General features: G+C 43.6%; 1 protein-coding gene across 6 annotated transcripts in view; it reads right to left on the bottom strand.

Annotated features, from left to right (window-relative positions):
- The window catches only part of LOC145350176 (dehydrogenase/reductase SDR family member 9-like), a 36,042-nt gene that overhangs the window by 14,793 nt on the left and 953 nt on the right, over window positions 1-20,296 (bottom strand). For 5 of the 6 annotated variants that reach the window (XR_013888166.1, XR_013888167.1, XR_013888165.1 and 2 more), the window contains exons 2-3: window positions 9,599-9,936; window positions 6,313-6,571 (exon numbers count right to left, since the gene is read on the bottom strand). Coding sequence is in view for 3 of the 6 variants with exons in the window: in XM_080199218.1 (XP_080055344.1) it covers window positions 6,313-6,571; window positions 9,599-9,911 (572 nt within the window). In the remaining 3 variants the exon portion in view is untranslated. Of the gene's footprint in view, window positions 1-6,312; window positions 6,572-9,598; window positions 9,937-12,008; window positions 12,116-20,296 lie in introns of those variants that run through there. The other variant, XM_080199216.1, reaches the window with a different exon arrangement.

Genomic DNA, 20,296 nt, shown 5'->3' with positions numbered 1-20,296 from the left:
GTGAATTACGCCCATTTTCACACAAATTTGACATTTGGAAGGGACGATTTTTCCAAAAAAGTTCCAAGTGCTGAATTTGCAGGAAAACTGATGTAAATTACAATTGCTTTTTCAGTGGATGTTCAGACTCAAATCTCCCCACTCTGTGCAAGACAGAGGTCACAATCGGGAATCTCATTAAAAGCTCCGGGGGACAGGGCCTATTCACGCTGGACTCTGACAGTCCTGGAACTCTGCACATGTGCAGTGGCCCCGCACTGTCGGATTGCATTTTGCAGTCTGGCCAGCTTGATCGCTGGTCTGCCCGGGATGACCACAGCGCTGCCCCTCCCGACACCCCACGACCCGATCACGGTTCCCATGAGCATCCCTGGGCCAGTACCGCCCCCATCCCGTCCTGGAGTGCCATGATCTCCAGCGCCCCCCATCAGTGACAATCCCCTCCATCCCCCCGCCCCGACAGGCCTCGTCTCGGGAGGCAGACCACTCCGGGAGGCTGACTCCTGCCACCCCGGCAGACCCCCTCCCCCCACAGGAGGCAGACCATCCCAAGAGGCAGGACCCCCAGAGCCTGGCAGACCCCCCTGCTGGGGGCAGGACCCTCCCAATCGCCGGCCTCCCTCCAACTCCACCAATCGCCCCCTAGGTCCTGCCCCCAGCTGGCCCTGCTCCCTAGGCCCCGCCCCTTGGTACTGCCCCCTTGGCCTCACCTCATGGCACTGCCTGATGCCTGGCGGGCAGTGTCAATGTGCCCCCTGGGCATGGGCACTTTGCTCCTTGGGCAGTGCTGGGGCAAAGGTTGGCACTGCTAGGCTGCCCATCCCCAAGGGGCACCATTCCCTCGCTGGCCCAACCCCCCGGCAGGGGTCCTGATTGCCTCCCCTCACTCCAGAGCCAGACAAGATGCTACTAGCTCTCGTATTGTGCAATAAATTAGGATTAAGTATGAAATGATGCATTTTCAAAGACTTCATTAGAAACACAATCAATCTATTAATAAGAAGCGTAAAGCAGTACAACAGCCACATGGATACACCTTGTCCCCTACTTGTCTCCTGCCTAAGAGATTTCACCTCCTGTATTATCCATTCTGATTTCCAATTGATCAAACAGGCCATGTGACCCTTAATCTCCCGTATTTCCCTTAAAGGGACATTCGCCACAATTACCTCGTTTCCCCGCACCCTCCCCCTTCTTTAACTCCTTTATACAATGTTCAATAACCAAGTTACTCAGTCCTACATTCTAACTAAACATTATGTACCTGAGTTGGATAATTGTAAATCAAGGCTTTGATGGTTTTTTTCTGTTTCTTACAGAGCAGCATAATTAAGTCTGAGATGTTTCCACGGGTTGACATTAATAGTACTTTGCTGTTTACAGTTTTGAAAAGGTTTCTTGATGACAACACTAACTGATGGAGCATCTCTCTACTCTTCAAGTGATCTACATGTTAATGAACAATACGTTTCTCCATGTCTACTTGGTACAACAGTGGCCCTCCTTCTGGAGTCTTTCATTGCCCTCTTTCTGGGGTTTTCCATTGCTCTCTTTCCTGGGTCTCGTATTCCAGTCTGAGGTATTCTTTTGCTCTCTCTTTGGAGGACTTCATTGCCTTCTCTGAGGTCTTCTGTTGCTTTCCCTTTGAGATCTTCATTGCTTATGGACATTTTTGAGAGTTGTTATATTTCTGGGATCTTCCAGAGTTTTCCTGTCCATAGCCACTTGTTCCTTCCTGTTGTTGCCGCTTTAAGTGCATTGACACTTTAAATATATTGTCATTTTAAATGAATTACCTCTTTAAAGGTATTACCGCTTTAAGATTGTCAGTAGTTGTTGACTTTGTGTTTTTCCTGCGTTTCTGTCCTTTGGAGTGAACTTGGCTGCTCTCTTTCTTTTGAGCTTTCAAAACTTCTGCTCTTACCAAAGGAAAACTTTTCAGTGATCTCAGGAGCTTTGGTCTTTGCTTCTGGCGGTTTGGAGAGTCCATTCTGTCTTTAGTATTTTTTTTGGCTGAGGATGACTTTTTTTGTCCATTTCACTTGGAGACTTGGTGTTCTTGAGGTCTAAGGAGCCGTTGTTTTTAACTTGTTAAACTTTATTTTCAAACAAGGTGAAAAAATTCTCTTCTTTTGCTTGAAGCCCAACAGTGTATCGATTGCTGTCACAGAGCCCCCACAAACTCTTGCTCCGACATCAGGAGATTGTCAGTTTCAGCTCCTCGATTTTTCCTGCACTTCAAGCACCCTCGCTGCAGCTGACTTGGGATTTTTTTTTTACTCAGGGCACTGCTTTCTGTGTTCTCTTTTCTTTACAAAAAACTTTGTTTTTTTTTAACCTAGGTTCTAATTTTTAAAACTCAAAGCCACAGCTCTTATTTTGCAAGGTTATTTATTCCTTTTTCTCTCCAAGCATTTCTAAATTTTGACCGAACCAGCCAATTCAGGTTTGTTCTGCATCTATCGCTCAGCCTCTCCATGCACTGAGCCACCCCAGGCCAACCCCTAGTCTACAATGTGAGTGGAAGTACTTTTCTACATTTTGCTCATCCTTCTTGTGGATTCTGACCCAGGGGTCTTGCTGTCTTCTCTCTGATGCCCACGCAACTTGGAACAGTCCAACTTTTCTGATTCCAAAAAAGCATATGAATGTGCAAAAAATTGTGCATTGTGGGTGGTAGGTGAAAAGATTGGACCCAATATAAAGAACTGTAAAGAATGACAAGATTAATAAGAAGGGGAAATTAAAGTAGAACAGAAAATTATAGGGACATATCACAAGTTTCTATTGATAGTTAAATGGTTTCTATGGGATACTTAAATAAGAAAGAATTAACAAAGTGAGTGTTGGTCCTATAGAAAGTGCATCTGGGGAATTGATCATGGAAAGAAGTGAGATGGCTGATGAATAGGTTCAGGGAAAGTTATCATCTAAAGGCTGGTTATCCGGACGTTCATCATGCTGCAGTGTCTATGGAACCAAACTATAGTATTATTCAAGGAAAAGAACAGAGGGAGAACTAAGACTACATTTTAATTTCACCTGACCATGCACCTATATCCTGGTCTGATCAAAGCCAAAACATTAACCTACATTTGTTAAAATGGCAAGGAAAGGAACTTAACACAAGCGCATTATGCATCTGTGCTTTTATCGCAAACATTTTTTTCAAGTATCCTACTAATAAAAAGGGATTAGTGCATGCAATATCTGTTTAATTATTGATAACAATGACCAACTGAAATCCCCAAATCTTCAAAGCCTACTGTCAAATATTACAGGACACAAACATTCTCTGTCATTATCTTTGGGAAAGTCCTGAATGACGTGCAAGATCAAAGTGAAGGAGATATTTCCATCAATTATTCACTTTCCATTCCTTCAACAGTGTAAAATAGCAACTACAATATGCATGTAAAATTAAGGGCAATATGGGTTTTCCATCACTTAACATGAACAGAAGAAACATATTTATAACCTTAACTTGCATGGTATTAATCTGTTCTCCTAGGTAACCTACCCTAAAATATAGAAAATAAATTAATTCCACAGCACTGAGAGGTTTGTATGTGCTCAATAAAACAAGTCATTTAAGATGGTGTTTTAACTCACCACAAATCCTAGGCATGAACTGCATGAACTGTAATTTGTTGTCCTAGAACAAGGTTCAGCATAAAAATGCTTGGAGATACTGAATATACTGCTGTATAAACGATAATAGTTTACTTGCAACAGTAAGTGTTTAATCTTTGAGGGTATTAGATAGAAGGAGGCGTCTTGCAGTCACGTACTGTTTTTCACATTGTCAAGACTTCCAGATCTGTTTTCGTGATATTAGTTCAGGACTAAGTATCGGCCAAACATGATGAGAAATCCCTGGCTCTTCTTCAGTACTGTCATGAGTTCTTTTAAGTACATCCTAGGGCAGACAGAATCTTGGTTTATTGTCTCTTCTAAAATATGGGATCTTCAACAGGTTACACTCCCCTCAGAAGCATATTGAAGTGTTAGCCTAAATCACATCTACGAGTCTCTGGGCTGGAACTTTGACTCAAGAGGCATGATAGTCAAGAGACTATCACAGAGCCAAACGTATAAAATCGCAACTGCAATATGCATGTAAAATTAAAATCTGGTTGCAGCTTTCAGTCAAAATTGATATCTGTATAAGGTTGGGAGACTGGAAGTTATACTGCAAAATAAAAAGTGCTGTATACAGTAGTCAGGAGTTGATCAATTCGGCACATTCATTTCGCCAATTTTCATGGATAGCAATAGCCTAATATTGCACATACTCCCTACAAAGTATTATAAGTCCTCAGTGTTCCACCTGGGGCACTTTTAATACTTCATTCTGCAGCCAATGGGGCAGCATAGCGGTCAGCACTGTGCTTCACAATGCCAGGGACCCAAGTCCGATTCCCGGCTTGGTTCACCGTCTATATGGAGTTTGCACAATCTCCCTGCATCTGCGTGGGTTTCCTCCAGGTGCTCTGGTTTTCTCCCACAGTCCAAAAGATGTGCTGGTTAGGTGTACTGGCCATGCTAAATTCTCCCTCAATGTATCTGACCAGGCACCAGAGTGTGGCGACTAGGGGATTTTCAAAGTAACTTCATTGCAGTGTTAATGTAAGACTATTTGGGACACTAATAAATCAATTTAACAGTGCAAAGTCAAACCAGCGTGTGGTGGCAACTTGAGAAGGATCTAGCCTAACTTGGCAGCAGTGTGACTCCTAACTTATACAACTGTTTACACATCAATGCACATCCAAAACTTGTATAGTTGTAAATAAGGCAGTATATCTGATGCTTAGTCTACATGTGATCCCCATGCTTCAATTTGCTTCAGAGACTTGAACAATCTACAGCCAGTACCGCAAAGCACTGAAGAAGTACCACCAGCTGTGCCTTCATAAAATCCTCCCAATCTGTTAGCAGGAAATGTGGTCCAATAACCAACCTGCCCAGGACTGTGGCACAAATCACTTCAAATCAGCTCTACTTGGTTGGATATGTTGCTTGTATATCTGACTCCCAAACCAATTGCTGTACTCAGAGTTCATTTTGGCAGAAGACCAGCAGAAGAAACACTGAAAGAATGTCATTAAAGCATCCCTGAAGAGATCAAACACACCCACTCAGCCATGAACAGAATTTAATGTTGGCAAATGTGAAGTTGTCCACTTTGGTAGGAATAATGGTAGGAAGGACTATTACTAACGTGGCGAAAAACTGCAGCATGCGACGGTGCAGAGGGACCTCGGGGTCCTTGTGCATGAGTCGCAAAAACCCAGCTTGCAGGTGCAGCAGGTGGTCAGGAAGGCGAATGGGATGCTGGCCTTCATAGCGAGGGGGATTGAATATAAAAGTAGGGAGGTCTTGCTGCAGCTGTATAGGGCACTGGTGAGGCCGCAGCTGGAGTACTGTGTGCAGTTTTGGTCGCCGCACTTACGCAAGGATATTTTGGCCTTGGAGGGAGTGCAGAGGAGGTTTACTAGGCTGATACCGGAGTTAAGGGGGTTGAGCTATGAGGAGAGTTTGAATAAACTAGGCTTGTGCTCATTAGAGTTTAGAAGAATGAGGGGAGATCTCATTGAGACACATAAGACGATGAATGGGATGGATAGGATAGAGGTGGAGAGGCTCTTCCCGCTCAGAAAGGACAGTAGGACTAGGGGGCACAGCCTCAAGATAAAGGGGGGATGGTTTAGAACAGAGTTGAGGAGGAACTTCTTCACTCAAAGGGTGGTGAATCTCTGGAATTCTCTTCCCGTTGAAGTGGTGGAGGCTGCCTCGCTAAATATATTTAAGACGCGGGTTGATAGGTTTTCGATAGGCAAGGGGATTAAGGGTTATGGGGAGAGGGCGGGAAAGTGGAACTGAGCAGCGACAGATCAGCCATGATCTTATTGAATGGCGGGGCAGGCTCGAGGGGCTAAATGGCCTACTCCTGCTCCTATTTCTTATGTTCTTATGTTCTTATGTTCTTATGAGAGATCTGGGTTTGCCACTGACCAAAATGGAGAAGGTTCCTTCAGAAGGGCACCAAGCACAAAGGCAAAGCTGAGGCACTGGAGGGAGCACACAAATCTCCAGATAGCCAATCTATCCGATTCTCACACACCACCAACCCCACATCTGACAGAGACTGCAGAGTGCACACTGGACTGATCAGCCATTTCAGAACTCATTGAACCAAAGTAAATTTATCCTTGATCCTAAAGGACTCCCTAAGAAGAACAGCTTCATATACTTGATGTTTATTATTTTCATGCGACGCTATAATTTAAATGCCTTAAAATGCCTCACCTTAAACTATCATTGAAAGCTTCCATTCCAAATTTGGATGGGAAGTACCCTCCACCAGTCAGAGCTAATCGACCAAGCACACTGCTTACATTCACTATTCTCCCTCTGGCCTTTTTAATCAGGGGCAGCAATTTTAATGTCATTTCAATCGGTCCTAATAAATTAACTTCAATAGGCCTTCTGAAATGTTCAATTTGTAACCAGTCTGTGGGACAGAGTATTCCAGGTATTCCAGCATTGTTTATCAATCCCCATAGACCTGCAGGAACAAATGAGGACAATTATACAACGATAACATTCATTCACATAAGATCTTTAACATATGCCCCAAGTAAATTTTTTTGAAATTTTTTCATGGGATATGGGCACTAATGGCAAGGCCAGCATTTATTGCCAAGCATAATTGTCCCTGAACTGAATGGCTTGCTGGGCATTTCAGAGGGTAGTTAATAGTCGACCACATTACTGTAGGTCAGGAGTCAGTAGGTCAGACCAAGGTAAGGACAACTGATTTCCTTTTTGAAAAGATCAGTTTTTACAACAATCAACTAAAGCCTTTACGTTCGCCCTTATTTCAGATTTTAATTTAACTTAAATTTCACTAGCTGTCATGATGAAATTTGAATCCATGTCCCCACAGCATTATCCCTGGATTATGGGCTCAGTGGCATTCCCACTGTGCCAACATCTCCTCATAATCATTACCCCTTAAACAAAAACATGAAGGAAAGTTAATATTATAGCTTAATTTACAGTTTACATCATGAAAAGTACTTACAATGTGCATAAGTAAGCATTTTCATCATTATTCTATTTAAAAGGTTATCCATATTAAGATTAAATAGCACATTAGTACCAGCTGATCTGACTATTAATAAGTTGATCCTATAACGCTTATTGAATGTGTGTTGAGTTACTTGCTTTGAGCTTGTGGGTGTTGCAGTGTGATTCGTCTCAATAAAGAAGAAGGGAAAATTCCCACTCCTGACCACTATCCCTGCTGCAATTCTAAGCATGCAAAACGTGATGGAATTATTGGGATTTTTACTGAAAATCCTTAGCCTAGATATTCAGCATTTCCAGAATTGTGGCAAATGCCTAATGTGGGGGACTTCAACTTGCCATAAAGGTAACTCAGTTGGAATATTCCACCATGAATTAAGTTAGGGTGGGGAATGGTTAGGTGTCCATTATGACTGAACAGATCATCCATGAACAATGTTAACTCATGTGAGGTTCTGAATGGCCAATGTTATAACCACATGTCAAAAAGCAGAAGGAACAGCAGTGGGGGAGGAACATTGACAATCTGTAAAAACAGTTCCTGGCACTCAGGTAAATGGTTGTGAGGAGGTGAGAGGGGCAGGGTGGGCCTCACCATTGAAGAAGTAGTAGGCTGGGTCCAAGCTTTCCTTTTTGGGTCTACAGAAGTAAGCCTGTCTTTCAAAGACAGAAAATACCCAGAAAAACTCAGCAGGTCTGAGGGCATCTGTGGAGAGAGAATAAAGCCAAGCTCTTTCAAGCTTGCAAGGACATTACAAGAACATTAAACTGTCTGGATGTCTTTTGGCCTGGGCTCTTCGCAGAACTGTGGCATCTCTCTCCCTGCTCACTTCCATCACCAATGACTCCGGTGTCACATCTGCCACTTTACTTTCATTTCTTTGTCTTTTAAAAAGAAGCTACACTGAAAAAAATAGTTAACAGAGGCAACCTGATTTTAGGAGCACAGTGTTCTCCTGTGTTCTCTTGTTCTCAAAATGTCTCTCAGCCTCTTGCTGAGCTCAGAGGCAGCCAGCAGCATGAAGGGGATGCCAGCAAAACTTCTACAATCACATAAATGAAAATTGGAGAACCAAGTTTGCATGCTCAGTGAAACGAGTGCTGGCAAATTTCAATTCCCTATGCCCAAAAATGGGACAAACACATTTTTAGCCCATAATAAAAGTCTTTGACCTACTCTTGTAAACACAGTATTTATATGGCTAGTCCAGTTTCTGGTCAATGGTAACATCCAGGATGTTGATAATTAGGGATTTAGTGATGGTGATGCCATTGAATGTCATGGGGCAATGGTTAGACCTTCTGTTGTTGAGCATACTCTAATCCTGCTCTAAGGCAAAATGGGCAAACCAGGATGATGTGGTTCTGGGCCACTTGCTTCTCACTCCAACCACTGCAGTTCACAGAGGAAGAAAGAGAGCAACAGCACAGTATCAGTGAAGACAAGGTCTTGTCACTTGATTACACATTCACAGCCACTAGCTCAGGTAATGGTACAGCAGCTACCTTGAAGGTTAGTATAAAGTTGGGATCGGTATTTGATGACTCATCCAGAAACAAGTGGACTATAGTCAGGCCAGGCAGAAAAATAGCTTTTTTTTCAGTTCAGGACCACAGGCAAATTCTGCTGCAGACAGTTCAGATAGGGACCGTGATGAGACATCTTACAAGAGACATTACAGATACACATATAATGCTGGGGGCACTGGTTGACCATTTAGGTAGCCTCCATTCGCTGTCATGGAGCATGGAGGAGGAGTCCAGATTCAACTTGGCAGAGGGTATTGTGTAGAGTTTGCCCTCTCCATAGGCCCCATTCCATCTCCTCATCATCCTGCAGGCCCAGAGCCACGACCCATGCTGCTCTCCTACCTGTTGCAATCTTTGTGTGGACAGGTCACCTACTGCAGTGCCTACTCTGTGAGGCAGCACAGCAACATTCTCTCGTAAACCAAGAAACTCAGCACAACATCTCCAAACACAATGCAGATTATTCCCAGACACTTTGCAACAGCAGAAGATTGTAAATATGATCTTACCTATAAGTTGAGCACCTGGCCCTTTAGGGAGGGCAAGGGCAAGACTCACTTTTTGCAGCTTAAAGTTTGTTATCAACTGAGTGGTGCGTGACCACAATATCTGCACTCACATGGCACAAAATTACGTATCTTGCCATTGGAGCACGGGTTGTGAAGTGTAATGTCCACATGGCACTATTTCACAATCTTCTGGTGCACATCCAGGGTGCCAGCTGTATGCCCACTCTAGAAGCAGCTGGTAGTGCCTAGAAAAATAGTGCCTCTGCTGGGGGTGTTATGGCAGAGATGGATTTTGTACCCAATGTGCTTTCTCCTCATAATCCTCCAATTAATCCATTTTTAAATAAATTTTTAAATAAATTCAATACATATGATGTTATGTGAAATAAAAATGAGAAGTAGCCACATATAATTGTTTTTAAAAATTAATCAGTAGCTCAGAGAATCCTTTGCATTGCACTTACCCCTGTTTCCCACCTCCTGCTTGATCAGGTCAGTTGCGTTTTCAATGCTCTCCGGTTTTGTAATATCCAACGTAATTGTTTTCAACCTGCTCGAGGTCCTTTCCTTTAACTTTCGAGCCCCTTCCTCTGTCAGGCATCCAGCAAGTACTCGAAATCCACCGACATCAAGGACCTTTGCAGCCAGATTTCCGAAGCCAGTATCACATCCGGTGATGAATACATACTTGTCTGAGACCTTGCCCACTTTAAGCTTGTCTCGCATCCACCAGCACAGAAACCAGATTAAAAGGAAGCCCAGAATGTACACAAACATGTCCGTGCGAGTAATTTACGAGAAACTGAAAACAAAAAAGCGACTCAGAAAATAGACTCAAAAGCCAGTTACAATACTGAAAATGTGCAGAATAAAGAAAAACATTTGTACGATATTCCCATGAAATTGTTGTACTACTTTTCACGATAAGGTCTGCAGAAATTAAAAAGAAAATGCATGAAGAGTTGGGCTGGACAATGAAAGATGTTGGGGGCGATTCTCCCAAAAACATGCTGGAATTACATAAAAACTGGAGTAAATCATGTTGCTTCTTTCAGCAGGAGTTTCAAAATGAATCTCCCGCACTCTGCGCACTGCAGAGGGCTTCAACATGAATAAGCCAAATATCAGTGGGTAGGGCCTGCTCCCGCTGTAGAGGCCGGCAGCAGAGCGCTGAACAAGCAATGATGCATGCGCCGATCTATCAGTGCCGAGATTGGCGCATATGTCTGCCAGCCTCCCGATTGCTGGCACCCCAAACATGCCCAGGCCAGCCTCGATCGCCACCCCCAGTCCACCTTGATGCTCTGCCCCGCAATCCCAATCTCTTGATGTCCACCCCCACTGGCAATTCTGACATGCCCTGGCAGCTGCGACTGCCGCCCCCTCCCTCCAGCAGGCTGACCACCCTCACCCCTTTCACCTCGATGGCCAGCCCCAATTGCTGGCTTCTGTCCCTCTGTCACTCAGCCCAAATGCAGAGTGACAATGGGATTCCTGCACCAGTCATCCCCAGACCCCCCAATCCCCTCCATCAGGCTCTGCCTCCTCATTAGGACCGGGCTTCTTGGCACTGGCCCCCTGGGCTCTGCCCAATACCCAATGGGCAGTACCTAGGTACACCTGGGCATTAGCGCTGCCAACGTGGCAGTGCACATTTGACACTCCCTGGCATCCAACCCACTAGTGGGCCCAAAGACTTCAGTCCCGGTCTTGTTAATGAGATTAAAATCGTATTTAAATTGTAGTTTAAATAAATTATGCAGCTCCATGCCAATTTCTGGCGCACAACTGATGATGCTGGAAATCCAGCTCCTGCAGGTGCGTGGAGGCAGTGGCACCCAGCGGGCAGCCTGTGAAATGGCCTCCTCTGGAGTCTCCTGGAGTCTGGCATGGCCAACCTACCCAACCTGCAAATCTTTGGACTGTAGGTGCAAAAAGGAGCACCCAGAGGAAACCCACGCAGACACGGGGAGAATGTGCGAACTCCACACAAACAGTGAATCAAGGCTGAAATTGAACCCGGGTCCCTAGCACTATGAAGCAGCCGTGTTAACCCATCTCCAAAACCAGATTGTCCTGGCAATGCTGTTGGACTTTCTCTTGCTACTTCATGGGAAAAGTATTTCTTTCCTTGTGCTTTATGTTACAAGCAGCACCTCCATCCAGCTTGTCTTCAGAAACCTCCATGAGCTCAGCATTGTTAGAAATGTCTTTAGGATGCAACTGTAATTTAGTCAGCCAGGGGTCCACATTAAACAGGCATTGGGGTCCTTTAAAGCAGAGTCCGGTGCCAGTTCTAGATCTTTGACTAGTAAATCTAGGTACAAATGAGTGCAGTACACAACTTGTATGCTGAATTCATTAATGGAGCAATCTAATTAGCAATCAAAGAAGTGTTAATAATCCAAACTCATCTTTTGCACCAAGAAAATTATGGCGCCATACTTTGAAGCAATGCAATAAAATGTAAAATTGTGAATTTAGTGCTAAAAATTATTAAATTAACAGATACTTTGATGTGACTCTGAAGTAAGAAAGTATAACAAGAAACATTTGTAAAGTCATGGAGATAAGCAAACTGCCATCCTCACACTGTTAGCCTCTTCACGCTGAAGTGACGGCATCACCTCCTCAGACAGAAGGCAGTGTACTTCTCCAGTCAGTCTTACAGCCCGAAGACGGATGCTGTCATCCCTTCCTGGTGCTCGCAACTCTGCCTTTGCTGTTCCATCAACTCTGAGACGACCAGACCTAAGGGTGCATCATTGGCCAGGGACCCAGCATTGTCCTGGGCTCCAGCAACCCTCCGAGTACTGGTTCCCTAGGACATCCCTGCCTCTGCCTGCTGTGGATTGTCAGTTGTGAACTGCTCACCAGAAAGTGACCCAGAAGCCTGCCTACTTTGTGTTTCTGCCGAGGTGTGAGTATCTGCGCTTGTGCTGGGTGCGCATAACAGCTGCGATGCCTCTTCAATGATGGGATCCAAGAAGTCTCCCTCCCTCCCTGCTTGTATCCAGTGGGTCAAGGGGGAGCAAGGATATTCCAGCCTGCTCTGCTGCTTTGTCTGCAAGAGAAGGGAGATGGCATTAGTAATTTACTAATCTACGTTACTGGGAGGCGGGGGTGGATTTTTCCATCCTGCCTGCCAAGGGAATTGTAGCAGGTGGGGGGCAGACCATGCAAAGATATGATGACCTCCGGTTTTGGGGTGATGTGGCTAGAAAATCCCGCTCAGCATATCTTGAGGATTCTTTTGGTTGTCTGCTACCCCCCACTTCACCATTAGTGCAGGCGCTCTCTCTCCCCAGCCAGCTTGAGGGCTCTCTCCTCAAATGGCGTCAAGGTTCTGAGCTCCCTGGCTGGGAGTGCTTGCTCATGCCTGTTGTGATTTAATTTGTCCTGTAAGATAGGAAGCATGTAGATGGCAATATTGACATTTAAGATGGTGATGAGGGGTGTGGGTCTTGAGCGGGAGCTGGAGTGTGGAATTTGGCAGCAAGTAGGGGGTCATGGTGATTGGGTGGAGCAAGGATGGACCTCCTTACAATGTTGGCAAAGGTCAAAGTGGCTGGGTGAGAGATGAAGGGGAGGTGGGAGGGGTGTGCGCACAGGTCCAGCAAAAGAGCTTCACTTACTCTGGCTAAGCAAAGAAGAATGTTCATCTTCTTGTCACACTGCTGTCCCATCCTCTTCTGCAGCAACTTGCCCTCACCACAGCAACCCAGGATAGTGACCTCGGTGGAAGTCCTTCTCCTGGCGTGGGGGAAGATTGCATCCCACCTCTGCTGCATTCCACTGGGAAATCTGGTGAGGGTTCCATCTGGGAATTGTGGTGCGGGCTTCCTGGCTGCCATCCCTTGCAGTTGTTGTGGAACAGGTGCTGGGTAACTGTTTATATTTCTCTCCTCAGTCACTGGCATGATTAGGTTCAGAAGTGGCAGGAAAATGAGAGGAAGGCCATGACTATCAAGGTGTGATTCTCGTGGCCATAAAAACTTTTGCCAATGAGGCTCAAGATTCAGTCTGAAATTACGCCAGTACCATCAGCACAATTCTTTCCATTTTTCTCGCCAGAACCGGCACTTTGCCAAATTCTGATAAAGTCACACCCATTGTTTCCATTTCAGTAAGTCAAAAGTACAAAAGTAGGGAGGTCTTGCTGCAGCTGTATAGGGCATTGGTGAGGCCGCAGCTGGAGTACTGTGTGCAGTTTTGGGCGCCGCACCTGCGCAAGGATATTTTGGCCCTGGAGGGAGTGCAGAGGAGGTTTACTAGGCTGATACCGGAGTTGAGGGGATTGAGCTATGAGGAGAGGCTGAATAAACTAGGCTTGTACTCGTTAGAGTTTAGAAGAATGAGGGGAGATCTCATTGAGACGTATAAGATGATGAATGGGATGGATAGGATAGAGGTGGAGAGACTCTTCCCGCTCAAAAAAGACAGTAGGACTAGGGGGCACAGCCTCAAGATAAAGGGGAGGCGGTTTAGAACGGAGTTGAGGAGGAACTTCTTCACTCAAAGGGTGGTGAATCTCTGGAATTCTCTGCCCGTTGAAGTGGTGGAGGCTGCCTCGCTAAATATTTTTAAGAAGCGGGTTGATGGGTTCTTGATAAGAGAGGGGATTAAGGGTTATGGGGAGAGGGCGGGAAAGTGGAACTGAGCCACAACAGATCAGCCATGATCTTATTGAATGGCTGGGCAGGCTCGAAGGGCTAGATGGCCTACTCCTGCTCCTATTTCTTATGTTCTTATGTTCTTAAGTCACACTTTACAAATTGAAATTTAAAATCTAGCGCAAGTTTTTTTGATTTGATTTATTATTGTCACATGTATTAATATTCAGTAAAAAGTATTGTTTTTTGAATGCTATACAGACAAAGTGTGGAGAAGATAAAGAGAGGATGCAGAATGTAGTGTTACAGTCATAGCTAGGGTGTAGAGAAAGATCAACTTAATATGAGGTAGATCCATTCAAAGCTCTGATGGCAGCAGGGAAGAAGTTGTCCTTGAGTCGGTTGGTACGTGACCTCAGGCCTTTGTTTTCCCAACAGATGAAGATGCAACCAGTCAGCAGCATGGTTCATGCTGGGCTGCATCATTAAATCATTTAAGTAAGGAAGCATGTCAAAGTTCGTGCCCACCTGTCTCAGTGGGATCAGGGATAAGAAGTTTGTGCATCACCAATCCCTGGGCTAAAAATAGGCCTTTAGCTAACTTTCCTTCAGTATATTTTGCTGATCTTTATCATCAAGGTTGGAAATGTTGTATAACCAAACCATGACTGTAGGCAGTCTTAAAAATATCAGAACAAAATGTTCTGCAGCAGAACTTTAAGAATTTTACCACTTACAGCAAATGCATCCGTCATACATTTATCATACTCTTTTTCTTTTGACAGTTCTTGCCCCCATTCCCTACAGTAAAACACCTTCATAACTTCATAACATAAGATGGAAGAGAAAATATCTGATTATACTGGCTGCTTTTCAGAGGCAGCAGGGAATATAGATATAGCCAACGGATGGGAGGCTAGTTTGCATGATGGACTGGGCTTTGTTCACAATCCTATGTAGTTCCTTGTGGTCTAGGACAGAGCAGGAGCCATTCCAAACTGTAATACAACCAGAAAGAATGCTTTCTATGGTGTATCTGTAAAAGTTGGTGAGAGTCATAGCAGACATGTCAAATTTCCTTAGCCTCCTGACAAAGTATAGGCGTTGGTGGGCTTTCTTAACTATAGCATCGACGTGGAAAGACCAGAACAGGTTGTTGGTGATCTAGACACCTAAAACCTTGAAGCTCTCAACCCTTTCTACTTCATCCCCATTAATGAAAACAAGGTCATGTCCTCCATTACACTTCCTAAAGTCAATGACTATCTCCTTCATTTTGTTGACATCGAGAGAGAGACTAATGTTGTCATATCAGTTCACCAGGTCTTTTTCCTGTACTCGGTCTCATCACCACTTGAGATCCAACCCATTATGCTGGTATCATCAGAAGCTTGAAAATCAAGTTTAAAAATGAGTGTACAATCAAGTAGAAATGTTTATCTATTTAAAACTAATCTGGTTTTATTAAAGAATAAAACTAGAAACTATTGACATATTTATTTTCTTAACATATTTATATTCTTAGAGTCTGCAGAAGGATCTAGATAGAGTCTGCAGAAGGATCTAGATAGGCTGGGCGAATGGGCCAGGAACTGGCAAATGGAATTTAATGTTGGCAAGTGCGAGGTGGTCCACTTTGGTAGGAATAATGGTAGGAAGGATTATTACCTACGTGGAGAAAAACTGCAGCAGGCGACGGTGCAGAGGGACCTCGGGGTCCTTGTGCATGAGTTGCAAAAACCCAGCTTGCAGGTGCAGCAGGTGGTCAGGAAGGCGAATGGGATGCTGGCCTTCATAGCGAGGGGGATTGAATATAAAAGTAGGGAGGTCTTGCTGCAGCTGTATAGGGCATTGGTGAGGCCGCAGCTGGAGTACTGTGTGCAGTTTTGGGCACCGTACTTATGCAAGGATATTTTGGCCTTGGAGGGAGTGCAGAGGAGGTTTACTAGGCTGATGCTGGAGTTGAGGGGGTTCAGCTATGAGGAGAGGCTGAAAACTAGGCTTGTACTCGTTGGAGTTTAGAAGAATGAGGGGAGATCTCATTGAGACGTATAAGATGATGAATGGGATGGATAGGATAGAGGTGGAGAGACTCTTCCTGCTCATAAAGGACAGTAGGACTAGGGGGCACAGCCTCAAGATAAAGGGGGGGCGGTTTAGAACAGAGTTGAGGAGGAACTTCTTCACTCAAAGGGTGGTGAATCTCTGGAATTCTCTGCCCGTTGAAGTGGTGGAGGCTACCTCGCTAAATATTTTTAAGAAGCGGGTTGATGGGTTTTTGATAAGAGAGGGGATTAAGGGTTATGGGGAGAGGGCGGGAATGTGGAACTGAGCCACGACAGATCAGCCATGATCTTATTGAATGGCGGGGCAGGCTCGAAGGGCCAGATGGCCTAATCCTGCTCCTATTTCTTATGTTCTTATGTTCTTAACATTGCATTGAGGGAGTGCACAGCATAGGGGCATATCTGTACTGTTCAGTAACACATTTCAGTTCCACAATGGACATAGGTTCATTATTATAAAGGTTGGTCTTTGGATGCAATCACAATTTATTATCATTCCATTATTAGAACTGAGCCCTTCAGGTTCTATGCATTTTGTCAGATTATACTTAAAGTAACTCCAGTTTAATAAAAAGCCAATCTAGCTATAATTTAATTTTGTCTCTTCTTTTAATCTTTAGCAAAGCTACTTGTAGCAAGAAATCACCTCATTTGTCCTTGTATGAGTATGTTTTCTGCAGGAAATGTAGCAATTTACATTTATTTATTAAATGTTTTAAATTGAAAGGCAAATAAGTAGATGGATTGGATATTGCACAATTCCTATCCCAACTCCTCCACGCTAATCATTCTGCAGAAAAACATCTGGTAGCTATGTAGAAGTGATCTGCTTTTTCTGGAGAGCAGAATGGAAGGTAAAGTTCTTTTCGATGACTGCAGCCAAATGTGTCCCCAGCAGCAGTAACAAATAGTTAGATTAAATTAAAAATTACAAGCTAGTACAGGTTTGGGTATTGTAGACAAGCATCTGGTTAAATTGTTGAAACATTTTACCTTCTTATTTGGGGATCAAATTCATTTTGATTGTATTGATCAAAATATTATTCAGTTGTTTTCATGCTACACCTTTTGTTTTCAGTCAAACCTTTTTTTTAAGTTTTTACTCCATCCTTAAAGTTACAAAGCCAATCCTCAGAGTGGACTGGGCAAACCCAAAGCCAATCTTTGCTTGCTCCAAAAACCAAATTCAACTTCAGATTGAATCCAACTCATGGTCCCCACAAGAGAGACAAACAAGCTCCAAGCTGGTATGATAAGGCATTGCACCCCATCTTGGTCTTAGCCAAGCAGCCGGGAAGTGAAACCAGTTTGTGTGTGAGATTATATTGAATTATTGATTTAGTATATAAGAACAACAGGCATTCAGGTCAGCTCAATTCCAAAGCATATTTTAAACAAAGTGGGATCTTTTACTGCTAATCATTCCTGTAGTTTTCAAATACTTTACATTCATTTGAAATCACTGTGAATGTATAATAAACCCAATGTACAAAAATAATACAAAGTGATAAAGAACAAAGAACAAAAGAATGAAGAAAATAACAGCACAGGAACAGGCCCTTCAGCACTGACCATGATGCCCGACTGTGCTGCTCGATGTGCTGCCTTGTAAGTTCCTAAGGTAACATTGAACTTTGCATTCTCCTGATGCAATTGTTGCCATTGGTGGTAACCTAACATGTGCAGTTTAATAGAATAAATCAAATACATTAAATTGTAATTAAGATGGATTTTTGTCATAATGGATAAACCAGGCAGGAATCCTTATACTTATGGGGAAAATGAGGGAAAGAGAACACAGGGTTTAAAGATAATAAGGTGTTTGTGAAAGAACTGATGTACTGTAGTATCCTGTAAAAGTCAAAGAGTTTGATCTATGTATTTGGAGCAGTAGACATACTTCCACCAACTAAGCATAGAAAGAATGTCATTGTCATTAGTAAGAATAAAAGTGAACAACAAAGTTATTTCTGGAATAGAAGAATTTAAATTATGGGAAATGTTACAGCATTTCAAACCTCATAGAAATCGATAATTTCTTTAAAAGAGGCATGTTTTCTAGCAAAGACAAAAATAACCAAAGGGCAAGATTTCATGTTTTCGGACTTATACTGTAACAAATGAAATTAAATCAACATTGATCAAATATTACTTAACATGCAACAAATGCACAAAACTAAAGAAAAGGTACCTCCATATGAACTAATTAAGTCAATTAGGAATATTCTATCAACTTTTTTTTTCTGTGCACCACACTTCTGGCACATGGGTAATGACAAAAGACTAAGTCCCAAGCCAGCAGGCTCCCTTCTCCATGTGATGCCTTGTCTAATCTTCTGATGCCCTTAAAAATGTGTTCCATTGATCTGGATTATCCCAGCATCAACCTTCACCTGCAAAGCCCACCTCAGTGACTCCTTGCTCCTTAAATCTCAAGCAGCCCTGTTTGCCCTGTTCTCTTACTTTCAAAAAGAAAAATGACATTTCCAAGCATTCTGCTCAGTTGTTAATATGGAAATTTTATTAACTTCAGCAAAGCACAACATTAATGGATTCATACAGTTAACTAATGTAACTCTAGTTTACTTTCCAAATCAGCATGGTCTAGTCCTGAGGCTTTCAATAACTAATCCTTCCTCTGGTTCCTTCTTCCTGTATTAGGTACCATAAGATAACATGGTAGAGTCACGTCTAAGGTCAGAACATTTGGACTCCCAGAATAAGCAACATGTGGAGGTAGGAGATAAGTAGCAGAATGAATAGCAAGCTCACTACAAGACAGGTGAGTAGGGGTTAAACCTAGTTACTGAGACCGGCAAAATATGGCAAGTAGTCTTCCACAAGGATCTCAGCTGGGGTCACCATTTTTCATTATATCTGTAAATGTCTGAATGAAATTCATCAGTAGCAAAATCTCAAAATTTGAGGATGACTCCAATTTAGGAGTTGTAGTTAATACAGAAATGAGCTGAAACAAAACATGGGAAGACATTAACAAACTTGAAGAATCGGTGTGTAATTGGCAAATTGATTTCAATATGGAGAAGTGTAAGGTGAAATATTTTGCACTGTCACAGTTGAGAAGGGACCAAATATATATTTATGGACTATTTTATCATCTTTTTTCTTCTGTGCTGGTAAAAATGGAAAATTACTGAACTAACAAATTGTTCAGCCAGTCTCCTGATGCCTTCCAGCAGTAACAAAGACTATGGGGACAATCTGATCCTGCTAACTCTGAACATAGGAAATCCTTCACAAGTCATAATCTCCCATAATGGTGCTAATGGCCAAAGCGTTAGCGGTCCTAACACAATGGTTATGACAAAGAGAATGTCAATCAACGAGCACCAGAGTCACCTATGTCTCCAAAAAGTAAAGGAACCCAACTGTACTGGGCACTGGTGAGGCCGCAGCGGGAGTACTGTGTGCAGTTTTGGTCGCCACACTTACGCAATGATATTTTGGCCTTGGAGGGAGTGCAGAGGAGGTTTACTAGGCTGATGCCAGAGTTGAGGGGGTTGAGCTATGAGGAGAGGCTGAATAAACTAGGCTTGTACTCGTTAGAGTTTAGGAGAATGACGGGAGATCTCATTGAGACATATAAGATGATGAATGGGATGGATAGGATAGAAGTGGAGAGGCTCTTCCCGCTCAGAAAGGACAGTAGGACTAGAGGGCACAGCCTCAAGATAAAGGGGGGGCGGTTTAGAACAGAGTTGAGGAGGAACTTCATCACTCAAAGGGTGGTGAATCTCTGGAATTCTCTGCCCGTTGAAGTGGTGGATGCTGTTTCGCTAAATATTTTTAAGACGCGGGTTGATGGGTTTTTGATAGGCAAGGGGATTAAGGGTTATGGGGGGAGGGCGGGAAGGTGGAACTGAGCCACGACAGATCAGCCATGATCTTATTGAATGGCGGGGCAGGCTCGAAGGGCCAGATGGCCTACTTCTGCTCCTATTTCTTATGTTCTTATAACTCCAATTAAATGAAACTCCATTCACCTGATCAAGGTACAGCACTCCGAAAGCTTGTGATACCAAATAAACCTGTTGGACTTTAACCTAGTATTGTGAGACTTCTTACTGGACTCCAGTTAAACACTTAGATTCCAGCCTTGGAAATATACATCCTGTGTCTAATATTGATGAGGATGTCACGCGACCTTCCATAAACTATGCTGTGGTGTTGTCTGTTCAAATCCAGCCCGATATGTTTTTAGATTCTTTCAGGGGATGTTGTGGGGGTGGGGTGGGGGGGTGCTCACAGGCTAGGCCAGCATTTGTTGCCTATTCCTGATTACCCTTGAGAAGGTGGTGATGAGCTGCCTTCTTGAACTGCTGCTGTCCATGCAGTGTAGGTACACCCACAGTGATGTTAGGGATGCAGTTTCAGGATTTTTGACCCAGCAGCAGTGAAGAAGCAGTGATATAGTTTCAAGTGAAGATAGTGTGTGGCTTGGAGAGAGACTTGAAAGTGGTGG

This window comes from Carcharhinus amblyrhynchos, chromosome 11 (assembly GCF_965287045.1).
Source record: "Carcharhinus amblyrhynchos chromosome 11, sCarAmb.v2.hapA, whole genome shotgun sequence".
NCBI lineage: Eukaryota > Metazoa > Chordata > Chondrichthyes > Carcharhiniformes > Carcharhinidae > Carcharhinus > Carcharhinus amblyrhynchos.
This window is presented reverse-complemented; position numbering and strand designations above follow the sequence as displayed.